The following is a 15,658-nucleotide window of genomic DNA, read 5'->3' as shown; positions in this document are numbered from 1 at the left end:
ACAATACTTGTTTTGTCTTGTTCTTCATGCAGTTGTAATTGCCTTTCTTGTTTTTGTTTGCCGCCCTCCCTAGATGCAGAAGCACCAGCAGCATCTTTTTCTCCTCCGTCTGGTTTTTCTTGGAAATGTTTTTAAACCATCCAAACCCCCTTTCTTTCTCACTGGCCAGCTGTTCCTTCAAAGGCTCCACGGCGCTGACTTTCTCCTCCTCATCTCTTTCACAGAGGCTTCCCATCCCTTTGGGATCCTCTGGGTCTTGCTGTCCCACCTCCTGGTCTCTCCCCTGCCCCTCTCCCCCCTGCAGAGCGGTGCTGTGATTTTCTTCCTCCGGGATGTTGTGGAGAGGTCTCCAGGCTTTGTAGAACCAGGTTCTCCTCATTGAGTGGGGCAGCTCTTATTTCCCTCCTCTGCAGAATCCGTTGCTGCCGCTGGCATGCTGCGTCTGGTTTTCATGGGGGTCTCTTCTGATGGTTGGGGGTGCACCCTCCTGTGCTCCTACGCATGCAGAGGCCGCTGTCCTCACTGCCAACGCGCTGAGGCACTTTGCAGTCCACATTAAATTGAGGCAGATGTTTCATTCCCTCGCCCAGCTCTTTGTCAGGGCCCTGAGATGTCACGCTGGGGCTCAGGGACTTCTGGTCAGGTTCACCTTTCAATTGCTCTTTCGGAAGCTCCCTGGTGGCTTTTTGGATAATCTCATCGATGAATTTGACAGCGCACAGCAGTGGTGAAACTTCATCAACTCTGTTCATCATTTTCCTTTCATTCTTCTAACTGTTAAAACAATGGGGGGAAAAATAGCAAAACATTCACTTCAAAGGGAAAGGGACTCTTACTTTATTACACAAGTTATGGCAGTGGCCAATCATGGCCCTGGAGGGCTGTTCCACTCCTGGTCTTTGTTCCAACCCGGTTCTATGGTTTAACTGAACCAATGAAACCTCCAGCCAGACCCTGAAGTAGTTCATTGTCTCATTAACCCTGGAGTGGAATGGCCCTCCAGGACCGTGATTGGACACCCCTGCCTAGCATTAAATCTACATGGAAGTTTAACAGAACTGCCTACAGCACTGGCCAAAAGTTTAGCATCACCTACAATTTTAGGATTGAGACATAATTAAAAAAAAACCTACATGAACATAATTTAGATATTTTATTTAACATGCCAAACAGAAGTAGAAATTGGGATTTATTTATTTATTTACTCTTTAACCAGGGAAAAACCCAGTGAGAGTGAGGCCTCTTTTACAAGAGTGTCCTGGCAAGATGAGCAGAAACAGACAGCAGTGATTTCACATCCCTAAAACAACATCACTCTAAAAGACAATCTCATCATACATTCAGCCTGGGATCAGAAACACTTCATTCTTAGAATAAATCTGAAAATAAATGGGATCTTAGTCATTATTCTTCAATAAGAATAGGGAAAGCTTGGAAAGTGAACACCAGGACGCACCAATTAGGAATTATTTAGGATTAATAGGGAAACATTTTTTTTAAACAATATCCAAAAGAGCTCTTTTTGATCTTATAAATAATCCCATGTTTTCTATCAGTGTTCCTGTATAGTTCTAAAGTAATGACCTCATAAATAATCACAACTGGAAAGAATATCCTTCATGTCCAAGTGACACACAGAATAGCATTGATGTCACTGTGCTGTGACGATGTCATTCTATTCTGAGGATGTCTTTGCATTGCGAGGATCTTATTTAAATGCAGTTACAGTATTCCGGTATAGAGACATTTTAATAATCAGCTATTTTGTCTGACATTTATCTGATGTTTGCACATCAAGAATAGTCTCTGAATTTGACTTTTTCAGAACATCCTGGTATAAAAGTATTTCAGAATTGATATTCAAAGAATTGAAATATTTTCCAAATAATGTTACAACAATTGTCACTGGATTCCTCTTATCACAATAAGCCAAATTGACATCATTGCTTGCTATACCCACAAACTATATTGAAATTACTGTACCCCGCCTTCTGATTTGTCCTGTCCTTTTGACCGTAAATGAGGTCACAGTTCTGTCACATAAAACATCTCTTTTGCTGTGCACTTGATAGGGAAGGTCCATTAATAGAAATGTCAGTCTGTACTTTTTGACATTCTGAAAGGCTGTTACTGCATTAGTGAGGTAACTGCTTACAGTGGGGGAAAAACACACACAGTACATTGCGCCTCGTCTTACCATAGCAACAACCAGCAACGTCATTTTTGTTTTTGAGCTAAGACTCCCTGCCCTGTCCTCTAGTATGCGCTACAATTAAAGTTTCGCATTTTCCCTTCAGATATGTCATCTCAAATGTAATGCTCTACTGCCAAATGAAATGACCTGTTCTTATTAGCAATTTCAATTTCCCTTCAGATCTGTTTCTTACCACTGATGCGAGGCAAAACGAAGCAATTTCAATCCTCACTCATACAACTGCAATACAGCCGCGCTTTAGAAGGGGCGGGAGGATGTGGGTCGCTCCTCCAATTAAAACCCGTGCTCAGATCACCCGATCACAGACAGACAGGAGTTAAGGGCTGATTACACTGGCAGCGGAAAGCGGAAAGCGGTAAACCGTGCGGGTTTCCATGTTACACTGGCGGCGGGAAACCACGCGGTGTATGTACATTTATTATCACGTGTTAATGGTGAGAAAAAATGAATATCGTGAATTGTTTTTAACTCACGTCTGAACCAAACAATGTTATTCAACACCATATAAAGATAGTGTGCATTGCATGACTGAATTGTTTACCTGCCATGGCTAAAATCCCCCCCCCAAAAAAATGTGTTTTTTTTCACTTAAATAAAATAAAACAAAACTGAAAGCAGAGAAGGAAAAAAACCCGCGTGAGAATGCTGGCGCGTGGAACCCGATTGGAGCGTCAATGAAGCCCTCGCGCGGTCTCGACACCTCTTATAAACACCCAGAGCGCAGTAAGCGAGGATACAGCCTGACTGCAGGGACTGGAGCGACAAGTGGCTGCGGGAAAACAACACCAATGTGTCGGAGCGGGCAGAGGATGCTGCCGCCTTGCTTACTTGTGGCGGGCTTGCTGCTTGGATTCGGCCGGGCCGCCTTGTCTTGGACCGGGGAGAACCCGCTGCTGCAGCCCGGGAATGCGACTCCCAACCTCGGTGAGGCGCCAGAAAGGAGGCTTACTGTTTTGTTTTGTTTTTTCTGTCAGTTTGTTTTTAAATGTGCTCAGTTCCACCTGCATTGCACAGTGCCTTCGTTACAAACAGATAGACATGGTGCGTCCCTCTGCAGTGATTCTCTACCGGTTAACTTTGCTTCCTCTCGTTCCTCCTCCCGCTAGACTCCTTCCACACTCCTCGCCCAAGCGAGGACGATGACGGCGGCGAGACAGCCTCCGCCGGCCCGGCCCTTAAACCGGAGGATCCCGGATTAACCTGCTACGAGGATAGAATGACACTCAAGTTACCCGGCACTGGCGTGAAGGCGCTCCGTGTGCGAGGTGAGGGCGAGGAGGGGCCTCGGCGACTCCATACAATGCTTATGTATTTATGTATATAATATACATACATACTGGTTTATGTATGATTGGAGTACAGCACGAAATGGTGCGAGTCTTACAATTTAAAATGCAGTGTAGCTAGTTGACCAAAAGTAATTTTATTCTAAATACAGTAAAATATTAGCTGGATATTTGACATCTGTAATGTTTGTTGTACTTCCTTGAATCGAGTAGATATTGAAACCTGGCACATCCTGGAACATACATTTCAGATGACAGCATTCCCACTTGTATTGTTGGAATCTGGTCTGTGTTTAATAGACCCGCCTCCGTCCTGCTACTAGATGGCAATAAATCGCATGTTTACGTTAAACTTCGGGCACGTGGTCCCGGTGTAGCGACAAAGTGTTTCCTCGTCAGAATGTGGTGCGCGTACCCGTCTAACGCCAGAAAATGATACGCTGTGATTGACTACTGCACACATCACTACAAACAAGACACTAGCTCAGCCACTATCATACAGGTTTACAGTGTTAGATAACCCAGTTACAACATGCCCCTTTCAGATGGTTGTGTGGAGCTAACATCCCTTTTAGAACATAGTGTATCACTGGACATAAAGATTTACACAATGTTTATTTTTGGAGAGGTTTGGGGACCCTTGGGCTTAGCTTTGTAAAAACTCCTGTAGAATTTGATCCCTTTGTTCAAATCGTTCCAAATTTTTACCCAGTATAGTACATGTTGGTGAAGCACTGGAAAAAATCTGGCTCTTTTCATGTGCTACAAGTTGAAAAAATCACTATAGAACATAAAAATGAGAATTTTTTTTTCTGTATTTTTTCTGGATATCTCCTTCCAATGTGGTACTGAGTAAGACTTTTCACGCCTGAGGTTTTAGTCTTGATGCCCAAGGGGTTACCTTGAATTCAAGCCCTGAACCATGCCTGTGCTGTCTATACTTTGGAAGATATTGTGATTTATTTAAGGGCACAGCCCCCCAGGCTGAAATTGCCTGTGAGGGGCTGGGTTTTGACAGGTTAATGTGTACCACACCTCTCTGTTGCTGTCGCTCTCTCTCTCCCGTGATGGATGACATCGCACAATGTTTCTATATTTCTTTTAGTGAAGAATCACCTCCTTCCAGTGGCGAGCCTGGCCGGGTTTTGCAAGTACAGCGTGACGTTTAGTGGGGGCTACAGCTTGTTCACTACGTCATTCAAGGGCTGCAACGTGAAGATACAGGTAAGTTGCTTCAACTCCTTTTTATTGTGTTTGTGGGTTTGGAGAATTCAGAGACTCTGCATCCAACAGGATGCTCCTCAATCACTAGACTAATGAATAAACTCTGTTTTAATAATTGATGTTGGGCACCGTGGTAGAAATAGCAGGTCAACTATAACTGGTGTTACTGTCTTGTTCCTTTTAGGAAATCAACGGGATCTCCTCCTTTGTGCTCACCGTGTTCTTCCCAAGGGCTGGGGGTGCAGGGCTGGTGATGAGGTGTCCACAGAGCACCCCCAAACCTCTTCCCAATGCAGCCTGTGGGGTCACCACTGTGACCTTTGAACTGCCAGAGGGACCCCTAGAGGAGGTCACAATCTCGGGTGAGACCCTGATTTGTTAAATTCTGTTCTGCATGTCTCGTGTTCTTCCTGAATCTGAACACAAGGGCTGCAACAAGACACTAATGTCACGACCGTATAGATATGAAGGTGTGGTACGATCTGTATCAATGTGATGGTCTACTTGTAGATGCCTAATGAGATCAAACAATCATTTAGTGGCTATTACATTGAGACTGGGATAGTGGTATGATCCTAGCAGTTATGACACACCCTTCATTCAAGAAACACTAACTACGGTGTGTGGAGCTGTGGTATCTCAAACGATCCAGACTTCTCACTTTACATTGTGTAAAGAGAACATGGTCCGCTCCCATCATGCCTATGCACCTGCAGCAATGGTGAGTGGTGCTGGGAGCTGTAGATTGAGTAGTGAGCTATGCTGTGGTCTTGTATCATGATACAAACTATATACACCTATTGCAATATCATATCTTGACTCCTTTTTAATACACAGTAAGGGGGGGGGGGTACAGTTCCCCTAGCAGTCTCTCAACATTGACTTCTCATTTTGGAATATTTGTTTTGACTTGAGTGACTTCTAGTATTTCACATTTGCATGAAGCTTGATATTGCTTCTCATATGTTGTGTTTTTCTCAGACCGGTCTGGTTTGGAGATGCTGATCAAAGACGCCCCAGATGAATGTGCTTTCTACCTGATGAAGGGAGACGGGAGGAATGTGCTCACAATCTCTTACTATGCTAAGGATGAAGGCTGTCCTCTCCAAACACAGGTACAAGGTCAAAGGATGCGCTTACTGTGTCCTTCAATAATCTCAACCAAGGACCAGCGGCCATTGGCATAAAACCCCTTGGTGAAGCTTAACAAGGATACATGTTTCCCTTGACTGGGATATTGACTCCAATGTTTTTCAAGCTGTTTTCTGCAACACCCTTGAACTCCAAGGGAGGGAATTCACTTCAGGTGTTTTATAGGAGCAACCACTGAACAGCGCTCAGCCCTGCAGCCCTTATAGCTGGGGCCGTTAAGGAAGGCAATTGCACAAGATTTGATGTTGAAAGATGCTTCACTAATTCACAGAATTTCCCTTAACCCATTAAGTATCAACATGTAGTTTTAAATATCTGAACACAAGTTGTATTTGTAATTTGGTACCTTGGGTGTTTATGGCTAACAATTACAGTATCAATGTTAAAGTGAAACGGGTAGATGAGTTAAATACTCAATGACAAAGTGAAGCCTGTCCTCCAAATAAGGACTGACAATTAAATGTTACAATTTACTACAGCAATTGTAGAAACTCGGACAGTTAAACTAACCTCTGTGCTTTTGCAGTGGTAAAGTCTGCAATTATAGCTTAATCTAGTCTTTGGCAAATCTGGTGCATGATCGATGTCTGTCCTAGTCCAGTCAAATGTTCCTACAACAATGATTTAATATTTGGGCAAGAAAAGCTTCTCTCCCCTGATGCTACTGTAACAGTCAAAAGCAGGCTCAAGGCGCTATTCTAACCTGTGTCTCTTCCTCCTAGAACAATACCCTGGTCTTCCATGTGACGTACAAGGACGCGGAGGGACGGCCAGGCTCTATAGAGCAGAGGTGTCTCCCATTCGAACCCCCTGCTGTCTGTGGCCCCTCCAGCATGAGTACAGATCTGCCAGAGGGGCCACTAGACCAGGTCTTCATCCTGGGTGAGTCTGCAGTGGGAGGGGCTGGTTTGCAAAGCCTCTTGCTCTTAATCATGAATGCAATAGCAGTGCACCCATTCCAGGCTTTACCAAGAGCTTGATTAGCCACTGTGTATAGGGAACAAGTTCACATGTCTTAAACTCCTAGTGACACCAGGAATAGATGAAACTGCTATGCGATGGGAGTGTTATTTCCATCCCTGGTGTCAAAGCTTATAAGAGTTGGAATGGATTTTGGAGATGGTCAGCACGCCTTCTAAAGGGGGTGGATGGGGGTTAGTGATCATGTTGTAGGGAGTGCAGCAAGACTCCTATTGCATAGTAGTTACTATGAGCTTCATTAGCCACAGTGTAGGTATCCAGCTCAGGGGTGTCTTATTCAACTCCTAGTGAGACTAGTATTGGATCCTTGGTTATACTTGCATAAATCACAGGAGATCCATTGGCAAGTTACCCTCCCAATGGAATGAGTGCCATAGCTTAACCCACCTCCTCCTGTCCTTGTAGATGGGAAGAACAGCCTGGTTGCTGTGAAGGCCAATGGCAGCTGTGGCTATGGGCTGGTCCAGGGGATTGGGAAGAACTACTTTATGGCTCCTTACGATGCTTGTGATGTGCTGAAACAGGTGAGGCTGTCGGTGTGAGCAAGCAGGGATCCCTTCAGACCCTGTAGTTGAACTTGGCACACCTGTGCAATTCCTGCATATTTCTTGCCCACAGTAACAGCTCAGCAGTGTGTAAAAGTACAGTGAAAGCATTTGGGAAGCATTAGAAACGGTACACAAAAAAACCAGAGCAGGGTAAAACTAACCCTTCAGTTTCCCAGTGAAAGCATGCTAAAGTGTGGTAATGTCTGATCATGCCATGCTTTCACTGAGCCTAGTCCTTGGCAATGGTAAATCATGCATTTTTTGGGGGACTTGTTGTGTGTAACCCTTATTTCTCTTTGTAGAACATTGAAGGCCATGTCCACTACTCTCTGTCCGTTTCCTTCTCTGATGTAAACGAGGTAACTCGCTTGAGGCATATGAAGTGCCGTGTCTTGGCTAAGCGTGAGATCCTCCCTCCTCCCTCTCTCCCTCCCCTCCCTGCTGGTGTCTCGGTCTCCTGCAGTGAGGGGTGCATGACGGTGCTGCTGCCTGCCGGTCCCCTCGATCTGGTCAAAGTCAAGGGTGAGTCTGGGGCTGGCTTTTGACTGTCCAAGCCATGATTGTCATGTGAGCACTTTCAAATTGAGACTCGTTCTAGCTTAAGCTGCTGAGAGTCTTCATGCTTTTGTCTTGGTTTATTGTAATGCTGATTTTATAAACCTATTGACTATCTGTATCTGGGGGGTGTATGGAAGCTTGCTGTGTTTCACACTAACATTTTTACACGTCGAACAGCTGGTCCAATAAACTTGTTCAGGAACTTTGGCACAAGCTATTGAGTGTCTGTATCTGGGGCTGCATGGAGGCAGTCTGTGCTGCATGCAGTGGATGTAGATCAAGGCTTTGTTACTGATGCTATGATTTTACATTCAGCACTGTGGCAATGGGTGATGGATGGCCCTAACCCAGGCTTTGTTTACATCTTTTTGTAGATGACTCCAATAATTTGGTTGGGGTGCAGTCTGCACCAAGTGCGTGTGGCTACACTCTAGAGGAGAAGGCTGGAAAGACCGTCTTGACAGTGTCTTACACAGCCTGCCATGTCAAGACCTTGGTAAGAGCTGGAAGCCAGGACTGGGTGCAGCAGGGCTAGTGTGTGTCGGTCCATTTGTGTTGCTGGATGTGTGTTTTTCTATAGTGCCAATGTCTCCCCTCTCCCTCCTTGTGTTCTAGAATAACTTGTATGTCCTGACGGTGCTCTTCACCCCCTACTCCTCTGACCAGAGGGAGGTGACGGTATCATCCTGCCCTGTACCCCCAAATCCCATCCCCCAAGAAGGTGGGTTAATGAACTCCCTCCTCCCATTGCACAGCAATTTCACCTATTCCAGCTTTTGATCAGAGCTTGCTTATCCCCAGGATATAGCTAACAAGCTTGGGTGTGTTTATTAAACTCGTAGCAAAACCCAGTGGTGTGCAGTGACAATCCACTGGGGTAGCAGAACAGCAAGTGTGTTTTTTAATGTAACATTTGTTTTGTAACCTTGTAATTCGTGTAGTGCTGTTTTGATCCAAAAGACTGCAATCTATAAACATTCTGAATACAGAAAAGAAACAAAGCTTTGAGTAAGCTAAATAGATGGATGCATTGTGTAGCTTTTTTGAGGTTGGGGCTTTATGAATAGCTACTGTAAAGTAACTCTCCACACTACTTGTACACAGTCCGTTCTGTATTCTTTTGTCAGTGGCTGCATGCATTTGTTTGATATTTTAACTAGTTATCAATGTAATGAACTGCCTCTAATCTCTTGCACACAATTCAGTTTTTCTTGCACTGCTTAGCCTTACATTTGTCCTGCCTCACTAATGATTAGACACCTGCGTAACAAGGGGCACATCTGACACTCATTGGTTAAAATGACTCCAGACCTTCAGACCAGGCAGAATGCCTTCAACTGTTTGTCCCTCATCTGCTCACTTGTGATTGGACTGCCACAGAATACAAATCTCTTCTTGGTTGATCATGTTGCAGGACCTTCAGTACACCTGAAGAGTATCAGATTCTGGGGGTGTGGAGGGAGTGACACACTTGAGGTTGCCCCACACCAGATGCAATGGTTGGGTGTGGATTTTTAGATTGGCGGTGGTATCACGAGAAGTGATGTGACTAGTTGGAGAACTGGCTGGTCTGTCCAGCTAATTGCTGTTGACAAAACAATGAACAAGACTGGTACCTAATCATCAACATGATGTTGAAATTGAGTCTTCTCTGACGGTATTTCAACATGTGTGACAATAAGTCGCACATACCAGGCTTATCCAGTTCCTTTTGAAATGGACTCCCATAGTCTTAATCTTATTACGGTCCTTGTCACAAAGCTCTGGGTGTTTCCTCTGTCATTCTGGAGACGGCTTCACCCTGCTGGACCGCGTGCATGGAAGCTGTTCTGTTTGGTGTTGCCTGTGGTGTGGTACTTCCAGTATCGGTTTTATTAATCGCTGCAGTTTCGCTTGTTGTGTCTGTATAGCGGCCTTTACTCTTCAAAGCAGCAATCCATACAAACCCAAGCCGCTGTCTCTACACTCTGAATGGTAAATCTGCTTCCCTGTCTTGTTCCCTGCAGGCTGTCTGATCCCAGCTGAGCAGCAGCTTCCCTGTGGCCCCTCTAAGCTCTCTCCAGCGCTGTGCCGGGCTAGAGGCTGCTGCATGAACCCCAAAACCCGCCGCTGCTTCTACCCTCTAGAGAGTAAGCACCCCATTCCTCTCCTCCAATAGACTGATTTCCTCTTGCATCCATTGGTGGCGTGAACCTCTGTGGGTTTATGGTCATTTTTGGCTGTTAAAGCCTGTATTGGATTCAAAATCTCTCTCTCCTCAGTGTGCACGGCAGACGAGCAGTTTGTGTTTGCTGTTTACCGCAAGTCTTTCAATCCTGAGGTCAACCCTGCCAGTCTGGCGCTCGCTGGGGACCAGTCCTGCCTCCCAGTTCTCTGCACTCCAGACTATGCCATCTTCAAATTCCCAGTCACTGGCTGTGGGACCCGAACTTTTGTGAGTTCCTGTTCAGAAGTTTGAATGGAGCACTTCAGAATTGACCCTTTTGATGCATGAAATATCAAATGGCTGTAATTAGTTTTGGGCACATACATTTAATTGGACCAGTGACGTGATGCACTGGATTGTAACTCTCTGTGTGCAGGTTGTGGGGGAGACTAGAGTGTACCTGGCTGAGGTGCAGAGCTTGATCCAACGCAGACAGTGGACCTACGGGCTCATAACCAGCGACAGTCCCTTTAGGCAAGTATATAGACGGAGCCCTGCCCTTATTGCAGGTATACATTGCTTTTAGATGGAGCCTCTAGTAATGGTGTGGATCACACACCGTCCTTCTACTATACTGTGTTCAGTGCTCCACTCTCTTTCTACCCCCAGTCTCCTTGTGGAATGTCGTTATTCTAAAGGGAACGTGGCCAGCACTGGGTTCCTGGTGAAGACCCCCACAGCCCTCCGCCCTGCCCCTCACCTGGGGGTGTTTCAGGTGCAGTTACAGATTGCTAAAGGTGAGACATGGCACCTGGAGGGGTATCTATCCATCTCCTCTCTGGTTATTATAAACCAAACAAAGTTATCAAACACTCTTGATACTTTCTATCAATGCATGTGAAATCTCTCCTCGGATCTGAGATGCAGCTGCTCCTAACCCCATGTCTCGCTTAATAAGATGCTGAAAGCTGGTTCGCTCTGTCTCGTCCCCTCAGATGGGACTTTCTCCCAGTTCTACCCCTCCTCCAGCCTGCCTGCGAGTCTCCTCCTGGGGAGCAGAGTTTACCTTGAGCTGCGTCTGATCAACCCCACTGACCCCAGCCTGGTTCTGCTGGTGCACTACTGCATTGCTTACCCACGCTCCTCCAGTGCTGTGTGGGTGCTGCTGTACCAGGGGTGAGTGACCATCACACACATGTGTTCTGAATTACTGTCGGTGCCATAAACCTTTTTTTGACCCTATACCGCGTCTGATTGAATGTCTCCGTCCCTCAGTTGTCCCAATGTCCTGGATTACGGCAGCTCTGCTTCGCTGCACGTCGACGGCCAGCCCCCCCACTCCCACTCCAAATTCAGACGACGCTTCAGTCTCCGGACATTCCAGTTCCTGAGCAGTGGGCTAGCCCTGGACGAGGAGGTGGGTGGGGTATTAATGGGGTTCTGCAGACTGACCTGGCTCTGCACGGGTCTGTATTGCATCGGTAACAACGCTCAACTGCCAGTGTCTTCAGTGGAAATTCCATGACCAGCATTTAGACTAGCAGTCTTTTTGTCTTCTGCATTTTAGATCTGTATTGTATTCCTGACACGGATTGAGAGCCTCCCAAAGCAGATGGGTCCATTCCTGGTTTTGCTATTGGTTTAATTGCACACCTGAGCTTGTTGCCTCTACACTAATCAAGCTCATAGTAAAACCTGGCATGGGTGATGCTGCTGGCAATGGGAGTTCTTTTCGGTCCCTGCTAAATTCAGTGCCATATGCTTTGACCAAGTCTCTCCTCCTCCCCTGTATCTCAGATCTCCTTCATGTGCTCCACTGAAGTCTGTTCTCCAGACCAGCGCGTCTGCAATGAGGGTTGCTTTGATGGGAGAGGTGAGTTGCACAATGGATCAAATCCTTCTAGAAAAGGACCAGCGTTGACTCGGGATTCTGTTGATTGGGTTCACACGTGTGTGAGAATTAAGGGGAACACTGTCTTGTGTCATTTGCATAGTAGCTGGTAATGCATTTACTTTATCCATAGTTCTAATATTTCAGATACATGTGTTCTGTTTGATCTGCGCTGCTGATGCATTTTGAACTGCATGGTTTTTATTGTAGTGATTTTGTACTTGCTATCTAGTGCTTCACACTATTGAACAGCAGTTCTATTGGCTTGTACTTCACTCTGGTACATTGTGTTGCTTCTGATTGTCCCAGCATGCTGTATTCTGACCCCAGCACTGTGCCTCTTGTAACTCCTCCTTCAGATACTCCCATCTCGATAGACCCCAGTATGAGACTGCGCTGTGCTGGTAATCCCTGCCCGGGGAGGGTGCTGCTGGAGGGAGGCTAGTGAAGGAGCTCGGAGCCCAGGCAGGAAACGCAGCCCTAAGACTACAGTAACCATTTCAAATAAAGAGAACAAACCCATTTCTGCTGTGCTGTGTCTTCATTGTAACACTCTCTCCACCCCAGAATTTCAACACTGCAAAAATGTTCTGATCTGGCAGGCAATTCATGAATTACAGCAGAATTGTTTGCTGCAATACAAATTACAATGCTGTTTCGCATGCGTGTCAATGTTGAGCTTTATTATTTATTTCTTGGCAGACGCCCTTATCCAGGGCAACTTCCAATCGTAAGGGATTTCAACGCAAGGGATTTTTTTTTTGTAATCTTAAATCTGTGGTCTGCAGTGAATCCCTATGCAAGACAGTCATACAACTATTCCCCTCATAATTGGTGAAATGAGACTGTGCTCCTTAACTGCTTTTTTGAAGGTGGTTTCCTTTTGACATGCTTCACTATCTGATTCTGTCTTGGCCCTTGTTAGATTGGAGGTAGCTGGTTTGGCAGCAGCCAATACTTTTGTGAATGGGTCCACTGTAGTTGATTTTGCAAAGCATAAACAATTGGTGTTGCTTATCCCAGAACAAACCTAACGGTTGAGTTTGGTTCTGCATGTTGACCTTGCCATAAGGATGGGCTATGGCACCTACTTTAACAATAAAAAAGGGGGTATTGTAATGTTCATTACACTGGAGTTGTGTAGTGGATCAATCTAACTTTTCCTTGACCATCTTCTATTTGAAATAAACTCTGCTGCATATAAACACATGTTATGAATCTGCATTTCTAAACCATGTTGATGCTTAACTTGTAATGAACATTCTTCACTATTTGTGATGTTCAGACTTTCCTGCAGAATACTTTGCAGTGTGTGAGTCTGGGAACATATCTAGTTGAACTAGTCACAACATGTAATGGGCTGTGTGTATAAATTTTTTTTTTGTTTTGCTGTGAACGCTTGTACCGCAAACTTTCTTGCTCCCATGTCCACCATTAATTAGTCCTGCATAGTTTACAGAAAGTGTCTTTTTTTTTTTTCAGCATTGCTTTAGATTGTGGAGTGTCTATTGCCTGTGCAGCCATCGTAGATGGTCAAGTGTGTGAGCTTGCCTTGTGTGCGGAATGCATGCCTGCCACAGCACTCACCTGGGTCCTAAACCCTGCTAGGTACAGACAGGGATTGCAGTAACACAGACCTACATGAGCTCTTAAACATTGGTGTTTTAATAGTAGTTGGTCATAAATTGTGAATTTTTTTTTGCATAAAATACTAAATGAAGATTTACTGAAGACAAGGAGAACATTTTGAAAGAAAAATAATAAAGAAAAACTAAAGAAAGACAGAAGAAATACTGAGAACAGAGAGACAGGCAGCCAGAATAGAGCACAGAAACAGGAGGTAAGAATCTATATTAACCAGCAAGATAAATACAACAAAAAATACCAATAAAAAAAAAAAATAGTCATCATCATCTGTAATCTGCAAGAAAAGTCAGTATAGCTTCATACAAACTGCGGGAATTTTGAAAAATGCAGAGTGAAGTGACAGTTGGAGAGGGCCTCCCAACTGCCAGTGAATTTGATACGTTTGAAAATGTAACAGTTTTTGACAGGCTGAGCAGCAACGGCTGCTGCAGCATTGAAATAGAATACCCAGAGGAGCTGAGCTCTGCAAAGGCCAGAAAAAATTACAAAGACAGAGTGCTGAGGGAGTCCCCAGAGACTCTAATAGCAAACTACTCCACAGTGGACAACTGCAGGGTCAAGTGCAACCTGCTGCTCTACACCGAGCACCCCAGTGCATGGCACTCTGCGCTGTGCAGCACCTACTGCAACATCCGCAAGGGAGGCATCGGCAGAGGCAGGCAGCTGACCGTGTTCGAGGACAGTGATGCTGACAGCGTCATGCTCACTGTCAATGTCTACAACAATGGTACTGTCATGGTGCAGGGCAGAGAGAGCAGCCTGGACCTGTTTGAACACAGCTTCCCAGCATTGAGAGAGCGTGTGGAGAGAGCGAAGACAATACCAGAGCTTGCAAACCCCCAGCCTCTCCCCCCACCCCCAGCACAACGCAGCAGCCAGCCTCCCCACCCCCAGCGCAGCCCTGTCACTGACTCCCCCAGACAGGTCAGCAACATCAGAGCCCTGAAGGAGTGCCTGTCAGTGCTGGAGCTGCAATTCACAGAGTTCAGGGAACACACTGAGCACAAGCTGGCCACCCTGAGCCAGACCAGCACATCAGAGCAGCTCAGGGACGAGGTGCACAGGCTGAAGACAGAACACAGGGCCGAGGTTCAGGAGCTGAGAGCGGCGATGAGAGGATTGGAGGAGGACAACCAGGCCATGAAGACAGAGCTGCGGAGACTGAGAGAGGAACTGACCAGGACAGCACAGCACAGAGAGCTGAGGAGCCTGCAGAGAGAGCTGGAGGGACTGAGAGGCAGCCAGCTCCGCACACCAGCAGCACAAGAGCAACAAAGTACCCGCCGGGACTGCACCGACACACACACTGACAACCCAGACACTAACACACAACCCCAGCCATACAGGCAGACACACAGACAGCCCCAAATACACACACACACAACACCAGCCACACAGGCAGACACACAGACAGCCCCAAACACACACACAACACCAGCCACACACACAACACCAGCCACACAGGCAGACACACAGACAGCCCCAAACACACACACAACACCAGCCACACAGGCAGACACACAGACAGCCCCAAACACACACACAACACCAGCCACACAGGCAGACACACAGACAGCCCCAAACACACACACAACACCAGCCACACAGACAGACACACAGACAGCCCCAAACACACACACAACACCAGCCACACAGGCAGACACACAGACAGCCCCAAACACACAGTCGGAGCAGCAGGGCAGTGCGGAGGTGCTCATCCTAATAGATTCGAACGGGAGGTACCTGGACGAAAGACGGCTTTTCCCTGGCCGAAGTGTCGACAAGATCAAGTGCACAACAACACAGAGCGCCCTACAAATCCTGTCCAAAAGCAGACAGAGGAGCCCGAAATACATTGTGATCCACACCGGCACCAACAACCTGCGTGCAGACAGAGGAGATGTGGCCAGATCCCTGCGGCAGGTGGCAGAAACAGCAGCCAGAGAATACCCCAGCGCCAAAGTCATCGTGTCCACCCTGCTGCCCCGAGCGGACGTGCCCTTCCACATC

The 15,658-nt window shown here is 46.3% G+C and overlaps 2 protein-coding genes across 2 annotated transcripts; both read left to right on the top strand.

The window, feature by feature from the left end:
* Positions 1-2,874: 2,874 nt before the first annotated feature.
* Positions 2,875-10,122, top strand: LOC131701615 (uncharacterized). Its single transcript, XM_059000501.1, has 11 exons — positions 2,875-3,139; positions 3,322-3,480; positions 4,607-4,725; positions 4,910-5,087; positions 5,707-5,840; positions 6,600-6,759; positions 7,264-7,382; positions 7,709-7,928; positions 8,339-8,460; positions 8,580-8,685; positions 9,971-10,122. Exons 1-11 carry the CDS (start codon positions 2,890-2,892, stop codon positions 10,120-10,122), a joined length of 1,719 nt encoding a protein of 572 aa, XP_058856484.1. The 5' UTR covers positions 2,875-2,889.
* Positions 10,123-10,696: 574 nt separating this feature from the next.
* Positions 10,697-12,523, top strand: LOC131701521 (zona pellucida sperm-binding protein 1-like). The gene is made up of 5 exons (XM_058999921.1): positions 10,697-10,907; positions 11,106-11,286; positions 11,386-11,527; positions 11,908-11,983; positions 12,361-12,523. The coding sequence occupies exons 1-5, from the start codon at positions 10,697-10,699 to the stop codon at positions 12,444-12,446; spliced, it is 696 nt and encodes a 231-aa protein (XP_058855904.1). The 3' UTR covers positions 12,447-12,523.
* The last annotated feature ends 3,135 nt before the right edge of the window (positions 12,524-15,658 follow it).

This window comes from Acipenser ruthenus, chromosome 25, assembly GCF_902713425.1.
Source record: "Acipenser ruthenus chromosome 25, fAciRut3.2 maternal haplotype, whole genome shotgun sequence".
Classification (NCBI taxonomy): domain Eukaryota; kingdom Metazoa; phylum Chordata; class Actinopteri; order Acipenseriformes; family Acipenseridae; genus Acipenser; species Acipenser ruthenus.
The sequence above is the reverse complement of the archived record's forward strand: the minus strand, read 5'-3'. Positions and strand labels throughout refer to the sequence as shown.